The following is a 24,765-nucleotide window of genomic DNA, read 5'->3' on the forward strand; positions in this document are numbered from 1 at the left end:
TGAATTCTTCCGACGCCGCCGTTGCTGCGTAAAGTGCGTAAAAATCCAGCCTCATCATATTTGCGCTCTCGTGTTTCGTCAGTGATGCACTACCCCGTGCCTTTCCCCCTACGAGGCATGTCTTCTCCTCCACACCGCGCCACTCCCGCTCCGTCGCATGAATTCACCGCGCCGTCGGCTCTCCCCAGCTGAACGGTTTCGGTGTTTGGTCCGGCCCACCGCAGCCGCCCGGCAGCTGTGCCCTCTGCTCCACAAGGCAAGTCCCCGTCATGACCTCCTCCTCCTCCCCCTCCTCCTCCTTCTCTTGCGATTCTGCCGAAAATCGCTAAATGGGATTCGTGGCTGGCCCGAGGTTTCCACAGCAACTGGCCATCCGCTTCCATTATTTTTCTAATGAGGACAGCCGCTCGGATCTAACACGGTTCCTCGCTGCGCGTCTCTGATTTTTGGGCTGAATCTCCAGACGCGTAAAAGGTGAGTCAATTGGAGCTTCGTAGCGTTTTATTGCGAGGGTGTATTTCGGTTTACTAGCTGTGGGGCTGTGGGTTTGCCGCTGCGCATTTTTCCCCTCATACGGATGTTTTACGCACAGCGTATCTCCACTGACTTTGTATTTCATTGTTGCACAGGCCATTTAGCCAGGGCTTGCTCGCACATTTGGCCAGTGCCACTCCAGTCTGTGCCAGGGCTCGGGTTGTTGACGATTCACTACACACCGCGCAAAAATGCAAAGCCCCGTGTGCAAATGTGACATTTCTGACTGTCACGACCACAAATGCACCGGCAAATCGAGTGCGCACGGGAAGAAACATAAAGCCAACAATCCATCGAAATTCAAAATGGAGCTGTAACAGCACCTGTTTTGATTCATCAGGCCGCATATGCGCCGTATGGGAGCCGGAGCCCACGACAGCCACAGGAGCATTGTCCCTGTTTTTAGATCCCATTCACAAATCCGTGTTTACGTGCCCAGTGTGGATCCGTTTGGCAAACAGCGGATGTTTTTCCGTTTTTTATTTGTCCGCCGTTACATCCCATAGCAAAGACATTATCATTTTGACAGCTGCTACTCCTGTAGGCAGCAACTACCCCACCCCGTGTTTCTTTGAAAGCAGCTTTGCTGACAACTGGTGTTTAATCCCGTGGATATAGAATTTTAATTACGTGGTTAATCTATTTACAGTTGGTTTTTTGGGGGGGCTTTGGACAAGTTCCAGCTGATTTCCATAAGGCGGTGGATTCGGGTTTGCCTTGAATGAGATGCTTGAATCGTGGGAAAGCTCAGTGTTGGACGACCTTTGAGGATGTGATCTGGCAAACATGGGGTTAGCTTAGCATGAGGAGACGCATTGTGTGAATGATAAAGTCATCCTTAAAATTTCTCAGAAACGATTTCCAAGCAGAAAGACTGTAGAAAGTGGGTCAGAATACATAGTGTTCCTCTCAGGGGGCAGTAAAGGACTCGTGCTGGCTTTAAGGCTGCAGCTAAAGGTTAGTTTTGAGTAGTATCGATTAATCTAGTGGGTGTTTTCTTTGTCAATAGTAAATAATTTGGCCATGAGAAACAGAAAAACACTCACTAGAAGTTCCACCAGCCCAAGGTTACATCTGTATATGTCTCCTTTTGACAAGTCAACAGTACAAACCCAATTAACCCAGTTTATATACTGCCACAAGAGACACAGAAAACCAGAAAAGATTCCCATTTTAGGAGCTGAGTTCAGATTAGGTAAGATTTTTGTTTATCAAAATTGATTTATTGTTTGTCTTTTAATTGACTTCATTGTTTGGCTCAAATGTGCAGATAATGTTTGCATACTGGGAGGAGAGCAGATGTTACAAATAACACCCTGAGCTTGTTTTGTTTTAAACGACCAAAATAAGCTGCTTGTAAATTGAAATTACCGACTGTCTTTCAGTAAAAGGCAGATGAATTTGTGGAGCTAATCATTCGCAAAGAGTGTGACATGAAGCAGCCTTCACGTCCTGTGAAATTAATCATGCTGTAGCAGCCATTCCTCCTGGCCTGGATCACTCGCTGCCAGAGCCACCACATGGACGGAAATGGGTTTTATCAGTCCCCCTTCTCCTCTTCCTCTACTTCTTCTTCTCCTTCTTTATGTCGCCTTTCTTGTGTGTGTGACGGCAAGGCACAGGCTCACACTTCCCAAAGTCTGTGGGGTCGGTACAAAAAAAGAAACATTTTGGGGGGGCAGACAGTGAAGAAGATGGGATTCACAGGACTAGAAAGTGCAAGACTTGATAGTTAATGTGGCCGCATTGTCTTTTCTCAGCCCTGTTCTCTCCCTGACACAGATAATCTGGTATTTTTCATGCACAGTACGTGAACTCTTAATGTTTCATGTCACCACGGAGCATATATCAGAGGGAGACGGTGACGCTAATGTGCACGTTTCCTCTCGTTTTGATCTTGAGGAACTATCGTTGCTCCCTCCTCTCCTGCTCCCTCGCCTCTCCCTCCCAAGGGCAAACTGTAATTTTCCCATTCAGCTGAAACGTTGGCTGGAGGTCCTTCACTCTCTGCAACGCGGTGGCAACTGTTACCGTCTGTTGTGACTCAGTGAGGTTCGCCGTGGCCAAATGTGCTCGTGTGCCCGACCAGCCTGCTGTGCTCAGCTTCAGATGGAGGATTACAAATGTTTGATGCGGCAGGCCAAACGTGAGAATGAGTTAGTTTTGGGTTTGTGTGTGTACTTGCAAGCTGTGCAAAATCAGTTTTAAGCTTTATCGTACTGAAATGTGGTCCTTAAATGTAAATCGCTCTTTAAATCAGAATCATCCGTCTTCAAGAATGTCAGCAGTTGGTTTGTACTTAGAAGATAATTCAACATAATTGCATGGCCAGAAGGAAAAATGCTAAAATTTGAGGAACAGGTTCACATTTTGCCAAGCTTTGGTTGCTCTCGCCCTTTGCCTGCTGCGTAGAGATTCCTTCCTGACACGACATAAAGGACAAAGCCTTCAGCCGTCCTTCTGTGCGATGACGCATTAAGTTCACCTGAAGCCAATATAAGACTTCATCAGTGTTAGCCTGACAGGGTGAGTGTCTTCCCAAGTCATTTTAGCACCAAATTCCTTCATTGTTTCCCCAAACAATGGTTCCTTGTTGGGCTGCGGTGGATGAACAGTGAGACAGAGTGCTGCTGTGAGTGTACCGGCTGTATTCATCAGGGACTGCATGCTTTAAAACGGAGCAGGGGTCTTCGTTGGTGGGTGTTGTCAAGAAAGTGGTGAGACAATGAAATACAGTCCGGGAAGTCCAGTTGGAATATCGTATTGACGAGTTTATGGGCTTATCAGAAGGATTTTTATAACTTGAGGTAAACGGAAGCAGTGTGGTGTTTAAAGCTACGAGCGTCTTTCTGGAATTTGTTGTATTCTGTTGCAAGAATAGCCACAGTAATGCATGTGATAACTGTAAAGATATTGGAGCCAGAGCCACAAATGTCAACACCAAACCCAGGAGGAATCATTCTCTGGTGACAACAAATGGTTGAACCAAATTTCATGCAGATGTCGTGGCTGTAGAGGAAATGTCAGGGAATCGGCATCATGTGGGGACGACGAATGTCCAAAGAAAACTGCATTTTTACCTACGTTTCTTACACCACAATCACAGCAGGCCTCTTTATGGCCAGTGTGGACAGAAGGAACTTTACAAGCAAAGGCAAGCAAAGCCGGTTTCATTGTACACCATTAGCACACGAGGGCTCAGTGACATCTGTGCATTTCAACGACGACCATTGTTGAGTAGTCAGATGAGTTTTGGTATCGGTCATTGGAATAATAGCCCTGGAAACACCTCACAGAGGTTCAAAAGCTGGGGCAACACCAACCACCACCAGAACTGAAGAAGCCTCTTGGATGGTGAAACATCTTCAAGGAACTTTCTTAAAGTCCAGTGGATTTATTTAAACTACTTTGGATAACCATGACCTGGATGAATGAGAACCTACACAGACATTGTCCACAAAAGTCAGATCAGACGAACAACATGCATACTGTAGTGAAGCTATTGACCCGATTCAGTACCAGAAATGTGTTAGGACTTTTCTGCTTTATCAGCCTGCAGTCCTCTTAAACATTTGAACTCTTTTCCTTTTCCTTTCGCCCTCTTTCTCCACAGTATTCAGTTCATGTCAGAGATAGTTTATAGATTTTTATAAGGCTCAGTCAGCGCTGGGCCTGTGAGAAAGACAGAGGTTGGTGATAAATGCACTGTCAATATTGAAGTGCTCTTGAACTCCGTTGTGGATTGGAGGTAAATAGCACTCAGACAGAAACCTGTATTTGCCGTGATTCATATCTAATCCTCAAAATCTCTCTTCCGACAACACAAAAAGGCAGGGGTTGATTCACGGAGTCAGCGAGTCTTTGCGTTATGTCGCTGTTTTATTGAGATTCTCAAACCACAAATCGAATGACTTTATAGCACGCTCTATACCAGAAAGCAGCTCTTATTTAAGAAGACATAACATCCAGAAGGCATCTCTTGTTCCACACACGAGTGCTGTGATTTATAAATGAGGGAAAGTCATTTATAATATCATGATTATATAATGTGAGGTGCAAAGCAACAGGAGTTATTGTTGGAAAGAAGTTCAGTGTCCTGGGAAACCAGGAAAAATAGCCTCTTTGTTGGCCCCCACACCATCTTCCTCCTTCATCTCCCTCCTCGCTTCCTTCCTCCCATCCTGCCCTCCCGCTGCTCAGGTGCCTGTTCTTGTTGCAGTCGCTGGCAGTGGAAGCAGCGCGGTGCAGTCTGGTTCTCCCACATTCCTCTGCGCTCCTGTTGTACGGAAAGACTCGCAGGGATTGAAACCTCCCATTCCTCATTATTTTTTCATTTCTACTACTCCTCTGTGTTCACAAGACTCTACAGCACACCCTCCCTTTACCTGTTGCTCGTTTTATCCATCCGACGTGTTGCTGAATCGGTATCGCTCCTCCTTTGCTCCATTTTATATCACGACGTTGGATGGAGTCACGTGTTAGCATTCATTGATATTAGGGCACTCAGACACCATATTAGGAAAAGGCGTGAGGCAGCGTTAGAGAGCCGGCTGTGCTGTTTACATACGCAGGCTCTGAGGCTTTCAACGGTGCTCCAGTGTGTGCTGGACAGATCCAGAGTTTAGTGTTGGCCGCTGCAGCTCTCATAGGACCCGACTGTGAGGATCATTACTCTCCTCATCAGCGTGAGATTAATCCTAATGATTGGTCTGTTTTCTAAATCAATTTGGGACCAGATCAAAGCCAGAATCAGAGCGTCAGGGTTAAATGACCCTTTTCTCCCAAATGCTTGCCTTACTGCGTTACACACGATGATGATGTTTCTGTACGGTGTCCAAATTCACAAAGCTCCACGATATATAATAGTACAGTGGAAGCAGTGAAATGCAAATTTGATAGGAGAAAGATATGATTCAGTTGTTCCGTCAACTTAGTCCGGATGTGACCGAAACGATCAAACAAGGAGAAGTCCCGATAAGTCTACAGTGGTCGATTTGTGGTATCATGTGATCGTCTGCAATAACGCCGGGCTGCTATCTCACAATGATCCAGAAATCTTTAACAAATCCATGGATCCAGACTATGAGCTGCATCACTGTCAAACTCTAATCAGGTGGTCCTTGTGTCATTTCTGACCTTCCCTGAAAATTTCATCCAAATCAGTTTGTCCGTTTTTGAATTATGTTCCACACAGAAAAACAGACGGACAAACGTACACCGATCATCGCGTAACTCCACCACGTTCCTCGGCGGAGTGATAAGACTGCAGCAGAAAAATGCCATAGTCATTTATAATACACACTTTTAATAGAACTGATGGAGACGGATATTTAAAACCTCATCAGCTCACGGAGTGTCGTTCTGTATTTCATCTGCACTAGTATCACAGCATGTTTGTGTGATGTGTGCTGATTTAGTGTAACACCTGCAAAGATTAAATGTTATCGATTTTCTTTTTTTCCTTCAGATTATTTATTTAGCATTTCCCACATTAACAATGTGTTTCTTTCTATTCATACCATCAAATGTCTGACAAGTTCTTATATTTTCATCGTTTGCTGTTGATTCATACTGCATATAGTTTTTCCTTTTCAAAAAAATCCATCTCTATTGCTGTGAAAATTTGAGTTAAAGCAGGTTTTCTGTCACAGAGAGGTCCTGTAGATTAGAGGCTCAAGCTCTGGACCAGTGACTTCCACATTTCAAGCTTCAAGTAGATCTGAAGTAATGGGACATTCAGTAAGGAGTCTTTCTTTATTTCTTTTGGTGAATTCGGCTTACTGTCTATTGCACAGATTGGCACCACAAGTTTTTTTGTATGCATATGTTGACTATCTGGCCTGCTAAATATATCTGTTGCATAAGCTCCTCTCGAACCTGCTAAGACTGCGATCAGTGGAGCTGTGGTTGTGGCCCACTTTTGCTGCCGTTTTGTCATTTTGGTGGCGTTTCGATCATCAGAGAGATGGTACCACGAAGTCAATTCCTGATGTGTGGACTAGCCGGACTAATCGAGCGGTCGGTTTACTTTTCACGCAAATCACACAATCCTGTCCGTCTTTCTCTGCAGGTCTATCTCTGTGTGACTCAGTGTTGCACCATGGGATACGTTAACCCCCCCATTGCGCTAGATTACATCCTGGCAGGAGCTGAATCAAAGATTGCACGACTGTACGTGCGTGCTCGCAAAAAAAAAACGCTCGTGCACACTCGGCAGCTTACACGCCCACGCATCTTCACAGTGGGATCCTTCCATGTCTTTCAGAATTCCCAGACCTGTGTAATTATGTTATGCTCACACATCGCACTTAAAACACCCACTAAGCCTCAGCTGTCCATGCCATATACAACAGCCACCTACATGTTCTTTTTACAGCCACCGGCAGTTCCTTCCTCCTTGTCTGTTAATAACCCTCTGTCCTGTCTGTCAGACTCACACAAGTGTGCTGGAAACACTCGCAAAGGGTACATGCGTGTGTTGGAAAAAAGGATGTGAGACGCAACTGTGCTCGGGTGTTGGTGTGCGACTGAGCCTCGTTTCCCAGAGACCAAGGAACAGCTGCTAATGCACATAACCACACACACACATACACACACCTACGCACATGCGTACACTCTGTCTGGAACTGAGAGCGCCTGTATTCACAAAGGAACAAGGCTGTTTCATGTGTGTGTGACTGTCTCTGTTTCAGCTGGCCTGAAATAGCCGGTCTTGCAGTGAGTCACTCCACAGCGCCTGGAGGGAAGCGTTGGGCTCGGTGTGTGAACGAGGCACTCCAACTTTCTGTGGGTGCACTTTACTGTCTGAGCGTGCTCGTCGTCGTCGTCGTCGGCACTCACGACGGCGGCACATTCTTGACCTGTTGCGTGTCATCGGGCCATAATAGATGTTTTCGGCGTTAGAACAGAGATGAGAAGCGGTACCTGTTGTGTCCTTGTCATGTCACCAAATGTTGGCGCTCGGCTTCAGCGCGGCCCACGGCTCCTTTTGTTCGCAGCCCTGTTTTCCTCGTAGATGCTTATTGATTCGGAGCAGATTGAATCAGATAGGAGTGACCTTGAATGCATGTGTGTTTTTTTTCAGAGTGCGCGCATGCTAAACGGTTTTAACTGAACCTGGAACAGCTCCAAAGATACTCTGTGGTGGATTAGGAGAGCTACAGTGAAAGTGACGCTCACAAAGCGCACGCTGCTAAGAGGAGTTCAGTTTGAGAAGTCAATGTCAGTTCCTGTTTCTCAGTGAGCTTTTTTTTAATCAACACTGTTAAATTCTGATTGATTAAAACGGTAGTTGCACAGGATTCTTATCTCATTTGGACCTGGTCACCCTGAAAGTATCACATCTACTAAATGTGCATCTGAAATCTAACAAAAAATCTCGACTTTTAAACTGTCTAGAGAAGTGGCATTTGGATTTCTAGAGGTTGACATGTAGCAGAATGTGTGTGGGTCAAACTGCAGATAAATAAAAGTGTTATTAGCAGGAAAACATCCAGATGCATGTATCTGATGGAAGTAGACCTGTGGGGTTTATATGACGGCAAAGGTACTGGATGAAATTAAAAGCACTAAATGCATCGCTAAATATGCTAAACAGGCACCTGGAATGTGGTGGTATTTTGATTAGAACTATTTAAAGTCCTCTACCGTTCGAAAAGTTTGGGGTCACTTGGTAATGTCCTTATTTTTGAAAGATAAGCAGTTATTATTCAATGAAGATAACATTAAATCTGAAATACAGTGTAGACATTGTTATTGTGGTAAATGACTATTCTAGCTGTAAATGTTTAGTGGAATATCTCCATAGGGGTACAGAGGAACATTTCCAGCAACCATCACTCCTGTGTTCTAATGCTACATTGTGTTAGCTAAAAGGCCAATTGATGATTAGAAAACCCTTGTGCAGCTCTGTTAGCACATAGATAAAAGTGGGAGTTTTCATGGAAAACATTCAATTCAATTTTATTCATATGGCGCCACTTACAGATCAGATTGTCTTAAGACGCCGTACAGAACCCAGATGCTTGGATTCTGCATTTAAAAGGTAAAGGACAGCAGCTGAATCTCCATTACTGCCAGTTAAATGTAAACGTTGGATCGGCTGGTCAAACCGCGTGTGCACTGCTTACTGCTAAATTCTTTATGCCTCATCGAAGATTTAATGTAATCAGTAGGAAACTATAGACAAAGTAATATTTATTTTGAAATCACATTTTTAAAAAAATTCTGTATTTTTTACTACCTGCACATCAGATATTTAATTGTACCGTAGCTAAAATGAACGTCAGGATGTGGGGAAAAAATCTAAAAGCTAATCTCTCGTGATCGAGTGAAAAACGTGAAATTGTCTTGGTGACCCCAAACTTTTGAGCGGTAGTGTTAATTTTTGGGCAGAAGCTGTGGCAATGCGGCTTCAAAGTTTACCTGCTGCTTTCTTACTTGTCATTGGCTCTCGTTCCAGGTCTGCACATGGGGGCGGGCAAGAGCAAGCCCAAGGAGCCAGGCCAGCGCTCCATGAGCCTGGACGGTACTATAGGCACGGGCTCAGACAGCGGGCACTTCCACCACCTGGGTCCTGCCCAGCAGACCCAAACACCCAACAGGAGCCCCGCCGTCGGCACAGGCAGGCAGGGGCGCCAGGGGCAGCACCAGCACGCTCCGACAAACACTCCTGAGCTGGCTCTCTTTGGAGGGGTGGACCACACGGGAACCATCACGTCACCTCAGAGAGGACCTCTGTCAGGTAGGAAATGCATGATTAAATCGGTAAGTGAGGCAAGTGTATGCATGTAGCAAACTTCAACAGCGGACAAGGCATTAAGATAAAAATAGGGCAATGTAAAAACACACAAATGGGTGTCTAGTAAGAGTAGAATATAATAATAGAAAAGTCGAATGAGATAGAGGTCATAGATTCACCAAGGTAATAAGAATCTAAATGAATACATTTTCAGTGTATTGCACGATACAAACAAGACTTAACTCAATAAAATGCAACAGCAAATAGAAGTGTCTTCAACCTTTATGTAAATGAACCGAAATTTTTGAACAGTCGGTGTCTCCAGAGAGAGAACAGTCCCTGCATCGCCTCCAGTTTCCAGCCGAGTTAACCAGCTGTTGGCTGTGTTTGAAATTTTTAGTGTGAATGAAGCTGAGAAGCAGATTTAACAGGATCTGATAAGAACTTTGACTTATCTCTGAGTCAGCTCACAGATTTGCTTTTAGCGTGAAGTCCTGGGAAAAGACAAACATCTAAAACCGGATCCACAGTGAGTCACACTGACGCAAACAATATCTGAAAGCTGTTTCTTTTTCCCCACCATCAAAAAGCCGGACTTAAAACCGTCGCTTTGACTTTGAAGCCCAACGTGCCAAAGTGTCCAGATTTTACTTGACATTTGAGCCGTCTAGACTGTCCAGATGGTTGGCTTAATGTTCCTCCATCCAGAGAGCAGAGGCCTGCTGGTGTGTCAGGATCGGTTCTGCTGGTCGCATCGTCCTCCTGCAGCGCATCTAATGAGCCGATCGATGATTGGCCGCAGAATTCCCTGCTTTAGATTGCAGGTTCATTAAAAATAAGGGATACAAAGCTTCACAGAAAATAGAAAACCTTTAATATGATTGCCTTGCCCTCCAAGAACAATTGGTTGGCTGTCTGAAAGTCAGTGTGCTTCATTAGTCTCCAGAGCAAAGAGCAAAATAACTCTACATGTAAAGCTTAACAGAGCACATTCACGGAATAGGCCTGTGTTATGGTAAGTTAAGAGGAAGTAGCCTTTAATGTCTTTATTTTCGTGTGTTTCATTTCATTTTTCCCTGAATGAATATTTCTGTTTCTGTGTGTGGTTTCCTGCAGGAGGTGTGACTACATTCGTGGCGCTGTATGACTATGAGTCACGGACGGCGTCTGATCTGACCTTTAGGAAAGGCGACCGGTTGCAGATTGTCAACAACACGTAAGAATCAACAGCCGTCCGTCTTTTTCGTTCTCCCTCCAGTGCCACCACTTCGCAGTTATCTAAATGAGCAGATTTCTCGACGAGCACGTGATGCGCACGAATGTGAATGAACGCGAGCGCACACGGCGAGAGTCGGAAGCGGTAACCGCTGAGCGATCCTGCCCATCTGTTTGCTAAAACGGAGCAGAGCGGCACTCAGCTAATGCATTCTGTTCCTCTTGGGCAGCTGCCATCGTCATAATCTTAAAGACGCTTTATAGAGACGTGCGCTCGCATTCCTTTCCTCCACGCAGATGACGCCTGGAAAAGCGTGTTTCCCCGTTGGACGTCAGCACATGTCGAAATCTCGTCTGTGTAACGTTGCTTTTCAGATTTAGAAGGAGCAGGTTTAAGAAATTAGACGTGCATTTAAAAGCTGCAGGTGTTTAACATCAGAACAATAGTGTTTTGTCATTTTTTTCCCCCACTTATGAGCTCTTTCCATAACTTCCTGCCATAAATCAGGTCTGCTGTTCTTTACATAGTCTGGCACTACATTGTAGGGCTGAAAACGTAATAATTTCACACCTTATGCACATTAAACAGTGCAATATCTGCATTAGAAAGTGCTACTCAGGGCATGTTTTCAAAGCAAATCATGAATTACAAGCAGTTATACCATAAATCTATTAACATACCATGAAGATTTGGTCATTTTTGAGAAGGAAATGACAGATACTTTTATACCAATTATTACAAACCACACTAAAATGGAAATTCGAGCCTACATCAGCCCCACGGTGTCGTCCCTCAGCGTATTCAGCCCCTCTGCTATCTGTCTGTGCTGTGCTGCTTGCCCTGCTGTGTCTCTTTGCCGTGTTTTGATGTGTCTGCTGTGTCTGTTATCTCTCCTTCTCTCTTCCTTTCTCATGCCTCATGGTTTCTCCTAGGAAAAAGTACAGCTTCAGGTCAGTAATATTTAATGCAATAAAAAAATAAATAAAAATCCCTCATGCAACCTTTTGTTCACAGTCCCTTTGCTGCTGCTGCACGGATTTGTCTGATCGAGTTCAGAGGGTAGCTGCGATGAATTAGTAAATATTAGAGATGCTGAGTGATTCTCCAGCTTGCTTGGTAGATTGCGTGTGTGCTAGGACGTAGAGCAACAGTTCAAGGTCTAAAAGTGGGGGACTACACGTAGAATAAAAGGTTGCCTGTGCCTGTCTAGCTCCTCTCTTAAGGGTGGGTTTTACTTCACATCGTTCTGTGAACTTTGGTGTGGGATGAAGGGTGTGTGTGTGTTTTTTTTTTTTTAAAGGTTTCTCTTGCTTTAAGGGCATTGTGGGCTTCAGTCAGATGATGTGGAAGTTGAGGAATGTGGGGTTTGAAGCTTCCTGTAGATGCATATCCTATAATATAAGATAAATCTGGCAACGTTTGCTGTTTTTCTTATTGGAAACAAATCTAATGAAACTGCCAAAACCGGCATGATTGTACACAAATGTGTTCATCCACAGCTAGTGTGTAAGATAACGCTCTTTCCACTATCTACATGTTACCGTTTTCAAAATGCCCTTCACTAAGCGAACCGACGACAACAACTTCCAGGCAGCCCGAGTTCTGCTGAAGGTTTGGATTGGGCAATAAAAGAGCCCTGCGAGGTTTTATCAGTGGAATGAACCGTTTGAAGGACAGTGCTCACCTCCCCAAAACAATTCCTCAGATTTTGAGTGAACACCATCACAGATTCCTGTTGTTAGGGATGCTAAAGACAGTTGTGATCAATTTCAAGAAGCAAAAAAAAAAAAACACATCTGAGTTTATATTATTTTTCCACCATTCCCTATAGCTGAATTATACTTACACCACCTGTTTTAGGACGCTTTCTCATTCATTTGAATGAGAAAGCGTCCTAAAACTTTTGACAGGGGTGTAGATAGAGTCGGACCATTCTACACGGGGCTCGATAATGGTCTGTCTATGCAAAGCACATGTTTGAGTTTGAGGTCACTTTGAAGCATCTTTTTTTTTTTTTTGAAAGAAAAGCTTTTTTTAAAAAAAGAAGATAACATGAAATGAATCAGAAATACAGTCTAGATGCTGTTAATGTGGTACATGACTATTTTAGCTGGATTTAGATTTTTTTCTGGAGGCTGACATGCAGCAGAATGTGTCTGGGTCAAGTTTTATAGCAGGCTAACATCCAGATGCCTGTATCTGAGCCATGTTACTGCTGCCAGGATGGAAGTAGAACTGTGGGGTTTATATGATGGTAAATGCATCTCTAAATATGATAAACAGGTGCTCGGAATGTGGTGGTGTTTGATTAGAATTATTTTAAAGTAGTCTACCGCTCAAAAGTTTGAGGTAACTTGGAAATGTCCTTCTTTTGGAAAGAAAAGTTTTTTTTTTCAATGAAGATGGCATTAAATATGATTCATAAATCCAGTCTAGACATTGTTAATGTGGTAAATGACTATTTTAGCTGTAAATGTTTAATGGAATATCTCCATAGAGGTACAGAGGAACATTTCCAGCAACCATCACTCCTGTGTTCTAATGCTACATTGTGTTAGCTAATGGAGTGAAGGCTCATTGATGATTAGAAAACCTTTGTGCAGTTATGTTAGTGCATGGATAAAAGTGTAAGTTTTCATGGAAAACATGAAACTGCCTTGGTGATCTCAAACTTTTGAACAGTAGTAGTATAGTCCTACATGTAAAAATCAACAGATGTCTCGTAATGTCCTCCCAGTAGCCATACACCCTTCATCCTCTGGGGTCAAAAATGACCCCGTCTGGTGATAGTTCACTGCTATTTAAAGCATGTAGTATAAATTGTCAGTCAAATCTGTGTTACACTTTTAGTCGTACTTCATTTCCAGCCATTACCTTAATTTTTTTCCCTTCATTTTGGAATTTAAGGCCAAATAGACCTCGTTACATGACAATATACGACGGCAAAATATTTTATTTGGGATCAGAATGACCCCAGGGCAACAGGAACAGGAGGGTTAGGTCAGTTCTTAATGTATTTTTTGAAAGGAGACAAGATCGGATAGCCATGTAGTTTCTTAGATATTTTTTTGTTGACAACAAGAAAAATATAGCTTAAAATCGTTCCTATTGTAATAGTAAATTGTTGCTCTACTTGGTTTGGTAGATTGTGTGTCGAGATGTAGAGCAAGAGTTAAAGATCCAGAAGTGAGGGAGAAAGAATAGGAGTCATGTAGTTTAGGTTCTTTTCATGGGATCTGTCGACAATAAGAAAAATGTACATTAACATCATTCATACTCTTTAAGTGTTCCTCCCCCATAAACTACTGTTCCTAGGAGATCTTAAAGCTAAGAAACGCTCTGCTTGTCTCGTTCAGTTTTTCGTTCATGCTCTCTCTTTCTCTCTCTCCTTCCTCCACAGAGAAGGGGACTGGTGGCTCGCTCGCTCCCTGACGACAGGAGAGAGTGGTTATATCCCCAGCAACTATGTGGCTCCGTCCGACTCCATCCAAGCAGAAGAGTACATTGTCCTCTCCTTGTTTAGCTCTCGCAGTTTACTTGGCTGTTTGTTTTCCCCGCATACATTTAAAGGCAGCTCCCAGTGCTGAGGCTGAATTTAGTTGTATTCTCCGTGCTTTATAATGATGCTTGCGTGACGAGGAAATGTTTGCATGTAAAGTCTGAAGTGCGCTGGCACACTGCTTCGTACACACTTCCAGTAAAACACCCTAGCTCTGCCTGCCTGCTCCAGCAGCTCCTCACTGATCTTCCTCTCTGTGGCCCACTTTGGCAGGTGGTATTTTGGGAAGATCACTCGGCGCGACTCAGAGAGGCTCCTTCTGAACCTGCAGAACAGACGAGGAACCTTCTTGGTGAGGGAGAGCGAGACCACTAAAGGTGAGAGAGCAGATGTTTGCATCACTCCAGAGGCTAAAGCCATTTTCAAGACCAATTAGCTTTTCCCCCTTTCTGTGCACCAGTTCATAATGGTGCATTAAACGTATGGCTCTCTGCCACTTTGAGTATTTAATGTGGAAAGGAAAACAAATTAGTGACACTGTCTGACTTACACAAAGGGCAGTTTCTCAACATGTTTTTGCTCGGGGTGTTTTTCGAGGCTTTTCACATGTGATCCTGGTGAAGTTGCAACCGACTTAATGTGCAATGATTGGTTTAACTTCACCATAAAATGATCTTTGTAAGAAGTATTACTTATTTTAGGCCTCCAAATACTGCTTATCAAACAAGTTGGTCATTTGTGTGCAAAACTTAAAATGCAAAACATTGAAATTATGCATTGAGTACAAGCTGACAATGAAGTTTAGAGCTGCAGCAATTAGTCTAGTCTGAATAAATGTAATTAGCAACTATTTTGATGATGAGTTTCATTCATTTTTCAAGCAAGTTGCCAAGACTTTTTGGTTCCAGCTTGCCTTTGTCATACAGTATGTGACATTATATTGAATATCATAAGGTTTTGGCCTGTTGGTTGCACAAAATGAGCACTCTAAAGGCTTCACTGTAGACTCAGAGACAGTAGCAGACTAAGCAGTTAGTTCAGGGAGAAATGCTTTATGTTAATAATGAAAACAAGTCTGATTTGCAGCTGTAACTAAGTTGTCAAAAGATCAGCGATTGTTCCTGAGTTGCAGGCTTACAGTTGTGTTTCTTAGCAGTGAACAATGCTGTGAGGAAACATCTAAGAAAATTCTCTCTACAAAACCCGTTCAATAAAAAAGACGAGGGCCTTTTTACTTTGCACGCATTAAAAATGTGTGAAAAAAGGAAGTGATGACACTGTTTCTACATCCCTGGAGCCCGCGCCGTGCAGCAGATGTGTTTTACTTTGAAATAAGTAGATCTTTAGGGACTCAATTTGAAAGAGGCAGAACCTTGTAATTAAGTCATTTGTTAACTTTCACACAGGCCTGTGGCGCCATGTCTTTGTTCTCTGGGCTTATGGCAGAGTTTTGAATCTTTCCCTGAATGTCTGCACTCAGATCTAGTCCCTGTGACGTAGGTGGACTCTTTTGGGGGTTGTTTTGGAGGAAGTGTGGGGGGGGAAAAGGAGAAGAGTGGAGTGGGTTGGGCTTGTGAATGGATAGGGGTGAATCACTCTGCCAGAACTAGGTCAACTTAGGCGGGTGCTCGATTTCCCCCCGGCTATAAGTCTCTGTTCTCCCAACATGCACACTCTGAGACGTGGGGAGGAGAGGCATGAAGAGAGGGAAGAACTGTAAAAGGGGGAGACTGGTAGGAAAGGGGGAGGATCAGGGGGAGTAGGAGGAGCTCTGGCAGGAGCTGCGTTGGCCTCTGGGAGCGTCCTGTATCGGATCTCTAATGCGAGGTTCTCGGTGTGACAGAGACGAGCAGAAGCATGCCGCTCACATGTAGCAGAACATTTTAAGTCATGGAGGACCGTGCAAGATGAATCTGACCATTTAAAAGCTCAGGCACACAAGTTATGACCCTCTTGAAGTGCTCAAACAGGAGAGGTGCATAGTCCATCGTGAAAGCTTTTGTTAGAGACGTTTGCGCCTCGTGTTTTACATACATGGCAAGAAAAATGCTGTGCAGAGTGTATAGATGACCAAAGGAGAGAAATGAAGCTGCGACGGTTTGGTCTTGAACCTGGAAGGAAAGGTCAGGGGTACACTTCAGTGGTACTACTGCAATAATAACGTTGCTATCCTTTGGAAGCGTGTCTTTCTTCCACTAGATTTTGTTTTTGATGAGGGAAGAAGAGCAAACATCAGTCAGCAAAACTCCAGATCAAAGACGATTGATTTTTCATTTTCTTTCACTGTAGAACAACCTCCCTGCAGAGCTTAGGTTTGCTACGTCGGTTCAGTCTTTTGATTCACATATTTTTTTCCAAGTTTGCTTCCTTGCTTCACATTGGCGAGATCTCAGATTCTTTATTCTTGTCGTTATTTTTGACCTAATTATCTGTTGTTTTATTTTTGTCATTTCCGCTGAACAGATCTTTTTTTAGGGATCGTGAAGTGGAGTTTTCTGGAAAGCTGCTGTGTAAAACAAGCTGATGTAGCTCTTGAACAGTTTAACCTTTACACAGGAGCTGACCTTGAACAGCGACGTAAAGGCATGCTTGGATCTGCGTGGCTTTTAAATGGACCAACAGTCACAGCTGTTAGGAAACTCCAAAGAGCAGCTGTCACACAGGCCCAGAGCCACCTGGTTTTATTTATCTAACCTGTCTCTGTCTGCTGCTGTGTCTTGTTTTACAGGGGCATATTGCCTGTCAGTGCTGGATTATGACAACACCAAAGGCCTGAATGTTAAACATTACAAGATCAGGAAGCTGGACAGCGGAGGTTTCTACATAACCTCCCGCACCCAGTTCACCAGCCTACAGCAGCTAGTCTTCCACTACCGCAGTGAGTAGTCACACACATCTGCTCCTTGATAGTAAGACGATGCCAACAGCCCCGACAGTCAACCTTTTGCAACACCACCGGCCTCAACCTGCCCTGTTCTCTTTCTCTTGCCGTCCCTCTTTCAGAGCACTCTGATGGACTGTGCCACGCTCTAACAGACGTCTGTCCAGTGGCCAAACCTCAGACCCAGGGACTGGCCAGGGACGCCTGGGAGATTCCCAGAGAGTCGCTCCGCCTTGACCTTAAACTGGGACAGGGCTGCTTTGGAGAAGTCTGGATGGGTATGAATTCTTCACACACAATGACCAATAGATGGGTTAGACCAGGGATGTCAAGCTGATTTAAATTCAGGGGCCACATTCAGTCCAATTTGACCTCAAGTGGACCAGTAAAATCACAACATAATAACCGATAAATAACCACATTTCCAAATGTTTCCTTTGTTTTAGTGCAAAAAATTACATTCTGAAAATGTTCACATGTAAAGAATTATCCTTCTACAAAACATCATGAACCACCTGAAATTTCTTAAGGAAAAGAAATTCAATTTTAACAACATTATGCCTCGGTATATTATTTAAACATTACAACTTATAGATCACAGAGTGTCTACAAAGACACACAACATTTAGTCACAGGTGTCTGGAGCCAAACAATATAGTATTTTACTTAAAAAAAGACAAAAAACAACAAAAACATGTTTAATGTCTTCTCTGTAATTTTAACACTTTACGGGCTAGATGTTTGACACCCATGGGTTAGATTTTGTACAGTATGAGGGTGCTCCAAAAAGTTGTCATCCTCCCAGAAAATGTCACAGGAGAAAGATCGTTCTTTCATTATTTTTCAACCTCGTCTCCTTTAGCTTCAGTGCACTTGATCCACCAATGTTCAAGCGCCTGACCCTTTGTGGAGGAAAATAAAAGACGGCATGCATGAGCTCATCATCACTCAAAATGACCACCACGCTAGCAGGAAGTCAGACGGTGCAGGTCAGGTCAGTCAGGGTCATGGGGCAACAGTTTGCAGCCACATTTGGCTGCTTCTGCCACCTGCCATCTGTGGACGGAGCAACAGCACTACAGCTTGATGCTTTCCTGCTGTTTTTTCTGTAGCCCTTTAAGCTGCAGTCAATTCCAGCCATTTTCAGTACAAAAAAATCGCTAATAACCTATTTGTAAATAAAAATATGACGAGAAATACAGGGAATATTGGATGTGCATCACGAGGTGCATTTCCTTGAAAACGACCTATTCGTGGATTATATACCGACTTCAAAACATGTTTTGGACAAAATATGTTACTGGCTTGTTTCGTCTGGATGTCCAAGGTTGGATTATGGCCGTTTTTTGTGGAATATTTTCGTCTGTGTGTAATAATGAACCTGGAAATGTGAGTCGCGCTGTGTACGTTGAAGCCGTGTTCAGAGAAAGGATGGATGGATATTCGTTGTTTGTTGGACAAATGTGTTTTTCTCACCCGCTGTGGTAATCACATCTGAAAGTGGTTTATACCGGCGGAATCTAAGCTTTCCATCGGCGTATAGTGTTTGTATAATCGCGTTTGCAGTTTCAGACATTTAGCAAATTGCTTATGCAGATCTCAAAGTGTACCGCGGGCGGGACACTGAAGCGCAACGGGTTAAAAAATAAAAAGGTTCTTTGGGTCCCTCTCAACCCAGCCGGCCAGCGGTAGATGAGTCCCCCCTTGTGAGCCGGGTTCTACTCAAGGTTTCTCTCCGGTGTTGCCCCTGTCCACTTAGGGCTTGCTCTGGGGGTTCAGGTATATAGGTTCTGAAAAGCATCTTGAGACAAATTGAATTGTAGTTGGCGCTATATAAATACAATTGAATTTAATTTAATTGCTTCAAACAATTGAGTTTTTGCGGACAGTGATATCAGGCTTTATAGTATACAGTTATACCCCAAAATAAGAGATGGGCTCCTTATTTCCAGGTGAGGCCAAGAACTTTTTGAAGCACCCTCGTATATGCAACATATGGGCATAATTTAATTTTAAACCCATTTACAAGCTGTTATAACTCTTTTTCCATGTTAAATCTTCAGTACTGAGTGACGTGTCAGACTCAGGAAGGGAGGCAGAGCTTTCCTGATCCACACAATGAGCTTGTTTCTGTTCGGACAGGTACGTGGAACGGTACGACACGGGTAGCCATTAAGACTCTGAAGCCTGGCACCATGTCTCCAGAGGCCTTTCTTCAGGAAGCACAGGTCATGAAAAAGCTGAGGCACGAGAAGCTGGTCCAGCTGTACGCCGTAGTGTCTGAGGAACCCATCTACATTGTGACGGAGTACATGAGCCAAGGTAACCGGGGCCAAACCTTAGTCCTGTTCACTCGTTCCTGATCAGACGGTTCAGAATTAAATCTAATAAATGCTCTTGCACAGTTGATTTAAATTAATATTTGAGGATTTTTAAAGCAGTTGATATATTTCGTAACTGTTGTAATGGCACCACATTTCTAATAACACACGTTCACAAACACCAGAGATGGATTAAATGACAGTCCTGCTATCTGATAATTATGTGATTAGTGGTTATCTTTCATTTAACAAATGATCTGCTGCTGTAGTTTTTATAAACACAGTGTTGTTGCTCTTCAATTTGCAGGCAGCTTACTGGACTTCCTTAAAGGGGAAGCAGGGAAGATGCTTCGCCTGCCTCAGCTGGTAGACATGGCTGCTCAGGTACAAAAGATTCTTTGAGGTTCAGTGTTTGTTGACACATTAAAAATTAGAATGTTATCTGAAAACTGTCCTCTCTGCTTCCAGATTGCGGCGGGCATGGCCTACGTGGAGAGGATGAACTACGTCCATAGAGATCTGCGCGCCGCCAACATCCTGGTAGGAGACAACCTGGTGTGTAAGGTGGCAGACTTTGGTTTGGCGAGACTCATTGAAGACAATGAGTACACTGCAAGACAGGGTGAGTCCGTACTTTATGTCTGCATTAGCTTTGCAACTCTCAAATTAGACACAGAGAGAAATATAGGTAAAGGATGAAAAAGGTAAAAATAAATGACAACTAAATGTTATATGTTAGTCTCCAGCACGGTGCATTTAAATTTTACTTTATTAATATTTCTTAGGAGCTAAATTCCCCATCAAGTGGACGGCACCGGAGGCAGCTCTGTACGGTCGTTTCACCATCAAGTCGGACGTCTGGTCGTTTGGTGTGCTGCTCACAGAGCTGGCAACTAAAGGCAGAGTTCCCTATCCAGGTAAGATCCAGTCAACCGCAGCAAATCACAGAATCTATCAAGACCAAACCATCATGTTGGAATCATGTTGGATGACAGAATAATTAAATTAACAGAAAATCAGTCGTCATTTTTCAAGATAAAATGCAAAAAGATAATCTTGATCCAGCTTCTCAAATGTGAGAGTTTGCTACTTTTCCTTGATTCCGTGATTGTCTTTGGGTTCTCCGCTGTTGTTCGGACAAAACAAGCTATTTGAGGACATCGCTCTACCTCTCCTGTCTCCCTCAACCCGCCGACCAGCAGGCAGACAGGTCCCCCCACATAAAGAGCGGGGTTCTGCTCAAGGTTTCTTCCTGTTAATGGGAGTTTTTCTTGCCACTGTCGTCTTAGAGCTGCTCTGGGGATTCAGGCATATGGGTTCTGCTTGAGACTTGAGTTTTCTGAATCTGAAGCTGGAACGATTAGCCGATTAGCAATAAATCAGTCGTCATTTTTCAAGATGGAATGCAAAAAAAAAAAAAATCTTGATCCTGCTTCTCAAATGGGAGAGTTTGCTACTTTTCCTTTTGTATGCAATTGTCTTTGGGTTCAAGCTATTTGAGGACATCGTATTGGGCACTGTCGCATTTGTGACGGTCTCTTTTTGTTTGTAGACCAAAACAATCAGCAGATTAGTAGATCTGAAGGCAGTGGTTAGCTTCAGGGATAGAAATGCTAAAAATACAGAATGTTGAAACATCAGTTCATTTGCAAAACACCCACGCTACAGGGTGGGCCGTGAGTTTCCATACATATGAAAAATAAACACTTTATGTTGGACAACCGTTTCTGTTTATATAATGTGCTCTATGTGATTACCATTGTTTCGAGAACACATATTAATACGTGTTTTCCACTGTTGATGAACTTACATTAGCACAGTTGAAGTTCTGCTTGTAACGGCGTTGGTGATACGTTCCTTGATCTGATTTATATCTCCTATCTTCACCTGATACACCATGGCCTTTAAGTGCCCTCAAAGATAGCATCAAACTCATCTTCTAGGGTATTTGAAACATAAAAAATATACATTATACATTTTCCTGTGTGTGGAAACTTATGGCCCACCCTGTAGAAATCGATCTAACCGAATCTGTCAGATCTACTGAAAGACGGCCTTTCTTCCCTTCAGTCGAACTTCTCGCTTGTCTCTCCAGGTATGGTTAACCGCGAGGTGCTCGACCAGGTGGAGCGTGGCTACAGGATGCCCTGCCCGGCTGAGTGCCCCAGCTCCTTGCACGAGCTCATGCTTTCCTGCTGGAGGAAGGATCCAGAAGAGAGGCCTACGTTCGAGTACCTGCAGGGCTTCCTAGAGGACTACTTCACCTCCACAGAACCCCAGTATCAGCCTGGGGAGAACCTATAGAACCGCACGCTGCGCTGAACCGGGGCAAAACGGGGGGTGGTGGGGGTGGCCTCGGCACAGAACGATCTGCACTAACCGACCTCAGAGGGAGCGGCCGTGGGAGGATCTGAGCCTGTGAAACTCATCTGTGAGGAACTTGAGATTCTTCTGTGGAAACAAAACCAAGATAGAAACCCGCAGAAGTCCCCCCTCGAGTGCCATAAGGGAACCGCTTCAGAAGAACCCGGAGAACCTCCTTTCTGCAAGCACTCACTGTTTACTCAAGCTCTCCTGCAGAAAAGAGGTTCGGAGCTGTAAATGGACGACTTCTAGCCGGACGGACTTTGGCTCGGATCGAATCGAGTGACTAAACTTGCGGGTAAATGTTTTTGAGAGGTGCACTGATGTGGGAGGAACCAAATCAGGATCTACAGATGGAGCGAGAGGGAAAAGATAAAGAAACCTCCCGTCGAAGAGAGAAGGTCAAGGGAGGGTATTTCAGTCGGGCATGAGCTGTTTAGTGAAACCTCCCTCTTTCCCTCTTCTGTCGTGTCTCTTTACCCTCGTCTGGTACCTTTTCCGCCCACAGAAGAGCACTGCCGCTGTGGCTCAGGTGCCAAAGGAAAGTCTGTCTCTCTTAACGTCCTTTATCTCCCTTCTGCCTCTCTTCCTCTATTTCTGTCTGACTTTCAGTATCTTTCTCCAGTTTTTCTCAAGTGCTGCTTCTTCAAAGTGTCTCCAAATAACTCAGCTCTGGAACTCTACTTTGCATCTTTATCTTTATGTTTACTTGGACAATACGTGTCCCGTGGTTCAGGGTTTTGTTCAGTGGCAGACAAAAAAAGTTTCTGATTTCAATTACAATTTCTTTTTCAGTGGTTTTCAGTAGGAAAGGTCGGTACACTCGCTACCGTGGTGGTGCCAGGGTAAACACGCTCAACAGGCAGGTTCTGTAACCCTGAGAATTAGATCATTTAAATGAACATTTGAGGCCTTTCTCTCTCGTTTAACCATTCGTCCCTTTTCTAGCTGTATTTCTTGCCATACTTTGAACGGCCTGCTGGATCCAACCTCGATTAAAAATTGATTTTGATGCAGGTAGCGTCTGAATGCTTGTTGTTTTGATTGACCTTGAGTTTACCTGGAAGGTTGCGTTGATGATAATGTCACGATGGCACTAAAGGGTAGCTTTAATGAATAAAGTTTCTCAGATAAATGGGGCAACTTTCATCAAACATTAACGTGACCTGTTAAACGGCTGACATTGCTGCCAAATTGATCACATCTCTGGTAAATATCCAACTCAATGCGGGAAAAACTCTGAGTGTAAAAGCCTCCTGTTGTGGTGCCAAACAAATCACATTTCTTTACTGCTGTTCATGTATATACTGTTTTATTATCCAGAGGCTTTTAGTTATTCAACTGTTTACTTAACCCCCTCCCCGGTAAACGTCATGAGGACGGACAAACCTGTTTCTGTTTGCTGAAGCCGACAGAAGGTTTGAGTCACTTCTCAGCTGTTGCCCATATAAAGTATGCAACCAGGCAGCCCTAATGAAACTGTAAAACTCTGATCAGGTAACCCCAATAAAACTGTGTTTATGACTTTACTATCAGAGTTGATTTTGAAGCCAGTTAGCATGCTTTTGTGCCGTTCTTGGCTGGGTTTGTATTTATGCTGTACTGTACATCGACATGTGTATGTTTACTTTTACTCCAGGTTCAGGTGAGGGATCAACATCGGTGCCATCAAACCATATTTTTTCGTATCTCACCCACTGCTGCCAGTTTTCACTGTCATACTGTACATATTGTAGCTCCCTAGGGTTGTTTTTTTTTTTTTTGTACCATGTTACGCCACTTTTAAATGGCAGGTATTTATGTTGGGTGTCGCACATTTCATAGTGGTTTGTTTCATGGTGTAGTCTATACAACAACAGCAGATAGAAACGTAGAGATAGTTGCCAACAAGTGGTATGAAATCAGTTATTAAAAACATGAGCCATGCAGCAATAAGACAGACCGACATCATGAAATGATTATTATCCAGCGACAATTCCCGACGATGGCTAATTCAATCAACAATGAGGACAGTTCTGAAACCACAAAAGGAGTTTGGGTTGCGATGACATGAGAAATGAGGTCAAAGATGTAAATAGTAACTTAAACAAATGACTGTGACTATCATGTAATTTGTTTTTGTATAGTTTTTCTTTCATTGCACCTCCATGTTGAGGTTTTTACGGTGACACACGCCTGCTCCCAAAATGTCTAATCATTGATAAGATGCTACTGTAAACGGAGCTTAAATGATGTTTTACTTTTTGACTTTCAAAAAATGATATTCTACATCTGCAAAAGACAATTCAGAATCGGGCTTGACTTATTTATATGAACATATATATATGGATCTTTCCGGGAACATCTTATTATTCTTATCAGTGTTTTCCTCTTTTAGAATGGGAATTACCCTGTTTGTTTTGACTCACTGGACCGCCTCTAAGTCACTGGGACAAAGTGCAAGTCAGTGGGCTCATGACAAGCATGAGTAACGCCGAGGTCTGATTGGATTTTTTGTGCCATAATAAAGTGTCTCAGTTTTTTTTTTTTTTTTAATTAAGTTATTTTTTTATAAATCTATGCAGTTTCAGTCTGGGATTCCTGCAACTTAAAGGCCATTTTGTTCAAAAGTCAAAAACAATGACCGTAAACGGAAGGTGTGAGCATTTTGTAAGGACTTCTTTTGTCTTATTTTATTTTTTTGTTCAAATGTAACAAGATTGAAATAAGTATCGTGCCACTTTATGTTGATCTTTAAATGTGCAATAAATTATATTTCAAATGTGTTTTGATAAGGGTGTGTGCGGGTGTGTGTGCTGTCTTAGGACTGGGACGCATCACGTGAGTCAGTCACAGGCTGAATGTGTGGGGAAGTGAGAACGTCATGTGACAGTCATCAGTTCAAGCGGTCAGAATGTTTGGGACTTTCAGGCCATGAGGGAGGAGGATTTCATGAATGAAATGTAGTGCAACCAGTTAATATAGAGAAGCTCACTGCAGTTACAATGTGAGTTTAAGTGTAAGGCACTGAAAGTAGATGAATGTCAAGCTGAGTGTAGGTGACGACTGAAGTGGAAGTCCTCAAAGAAAGTGCCTCTTTGGAGGTATTAGCTGAGGTGTAATTGCTGGAAGGAGTTGGTGGAAAGAGTCTATGAAGTCTTAAGAGTTGGAACAGATTAAAGGCTTCTTTCATGGCTTAAATGCATCTGTCGCAAGTGTCTGAAGTGTCAG

General features: G+C 43.4%; 1 protein-coding gene across 2 annotated transcripts; it reads left to right on the top strand.

Annotated features, from left to right (window-relative positions):
- On the top strand, positions 1 to 24,320 carry LOC110958739 (proto-oncogene tyrosine-protein kinase Src-like). 2 transcript variants are annotated; one of them, XM_022205412.2, is made up of 13 exons: positions 1 to 474; positions 8,996 to 9,277; positions 10,391 to 10,490; positions 11,423 to 11,440; positions 13,891 to 13,989; positions 14,263 to 14,366; positions 16,718 to 16,867; positions 16,993 to 17,148; positions 19,013 to 19,192; positions 19,499 to 19,575; positions 19,660 to 19,813; positions 19,977 to 20,108; positions 21,287 to 24,320. In XM_022205412.2, exons 2-13 carry the CDS (start codon positions 9,004 to 9,006, stop codon positions 21,493 to 21,495), a joined length of 1,653 nt encoding a protein of 550 aa, XP_022061104.1. In that variant the 5' UTR covers positions 1 to 474; positions 8,996 to 9,003; the 3' UTR covers positions 21,496 to 24,320. The 2 variants fall into 2 exon arrangements, with proteins under 2 accessions (XP_022061104.1, XP_022061106.1); XM_022205414.2 differs by lacking the exon at positions 11,423 to 11,440 and having other exon boundaries at positions 2 to 474.
- The last annotated feature ends 445 nt before the right edge of the window (positions 24,321 to 24,765 follow it).

This window comes from Acanthochromis polyacanthus, chromosome 5, assembly GCF_021347895.1.
Source record: "Acanthochromis polyacanthus isolate Apoly-LR-REF ecotype Palm Island chromosome 5, KAUST_Apoly_ChrSc, whole genome shotgun sequence".
In the NCBI taxonomy this organism is placed as follows: Eukaryota; Metazoa; Chordata; class Actinopteri; family Pomacentridae; genus Acanthochromis; species Acanthochromis polyacanthus.

Bases quoted from the DNA above. Each gene is read 5' to 3' on its own strand.
- LOC110958739 (XM_022205412.2), top strand. From the start codon at position 9,004: ATGGGGGCGGGCAAGAGCAAGCCCAAGGAGCCAGGCCAGCGCTCCATG. The intron at 14,367-16,717 runs GTGAGAGAGCAG...CTTGTTTTACAG, and splicing joins GGAGAGCGAGACCACTAAAG to GGGCATATTGCCTGTCAGTG. The intron at 17,149-19,012 runs GTATGAATTCTT...CTGTTCGGACAG, and splicing joins CTTTGGAGAAGTCTGGATGG to GTACGTGGAACGGTACGACA.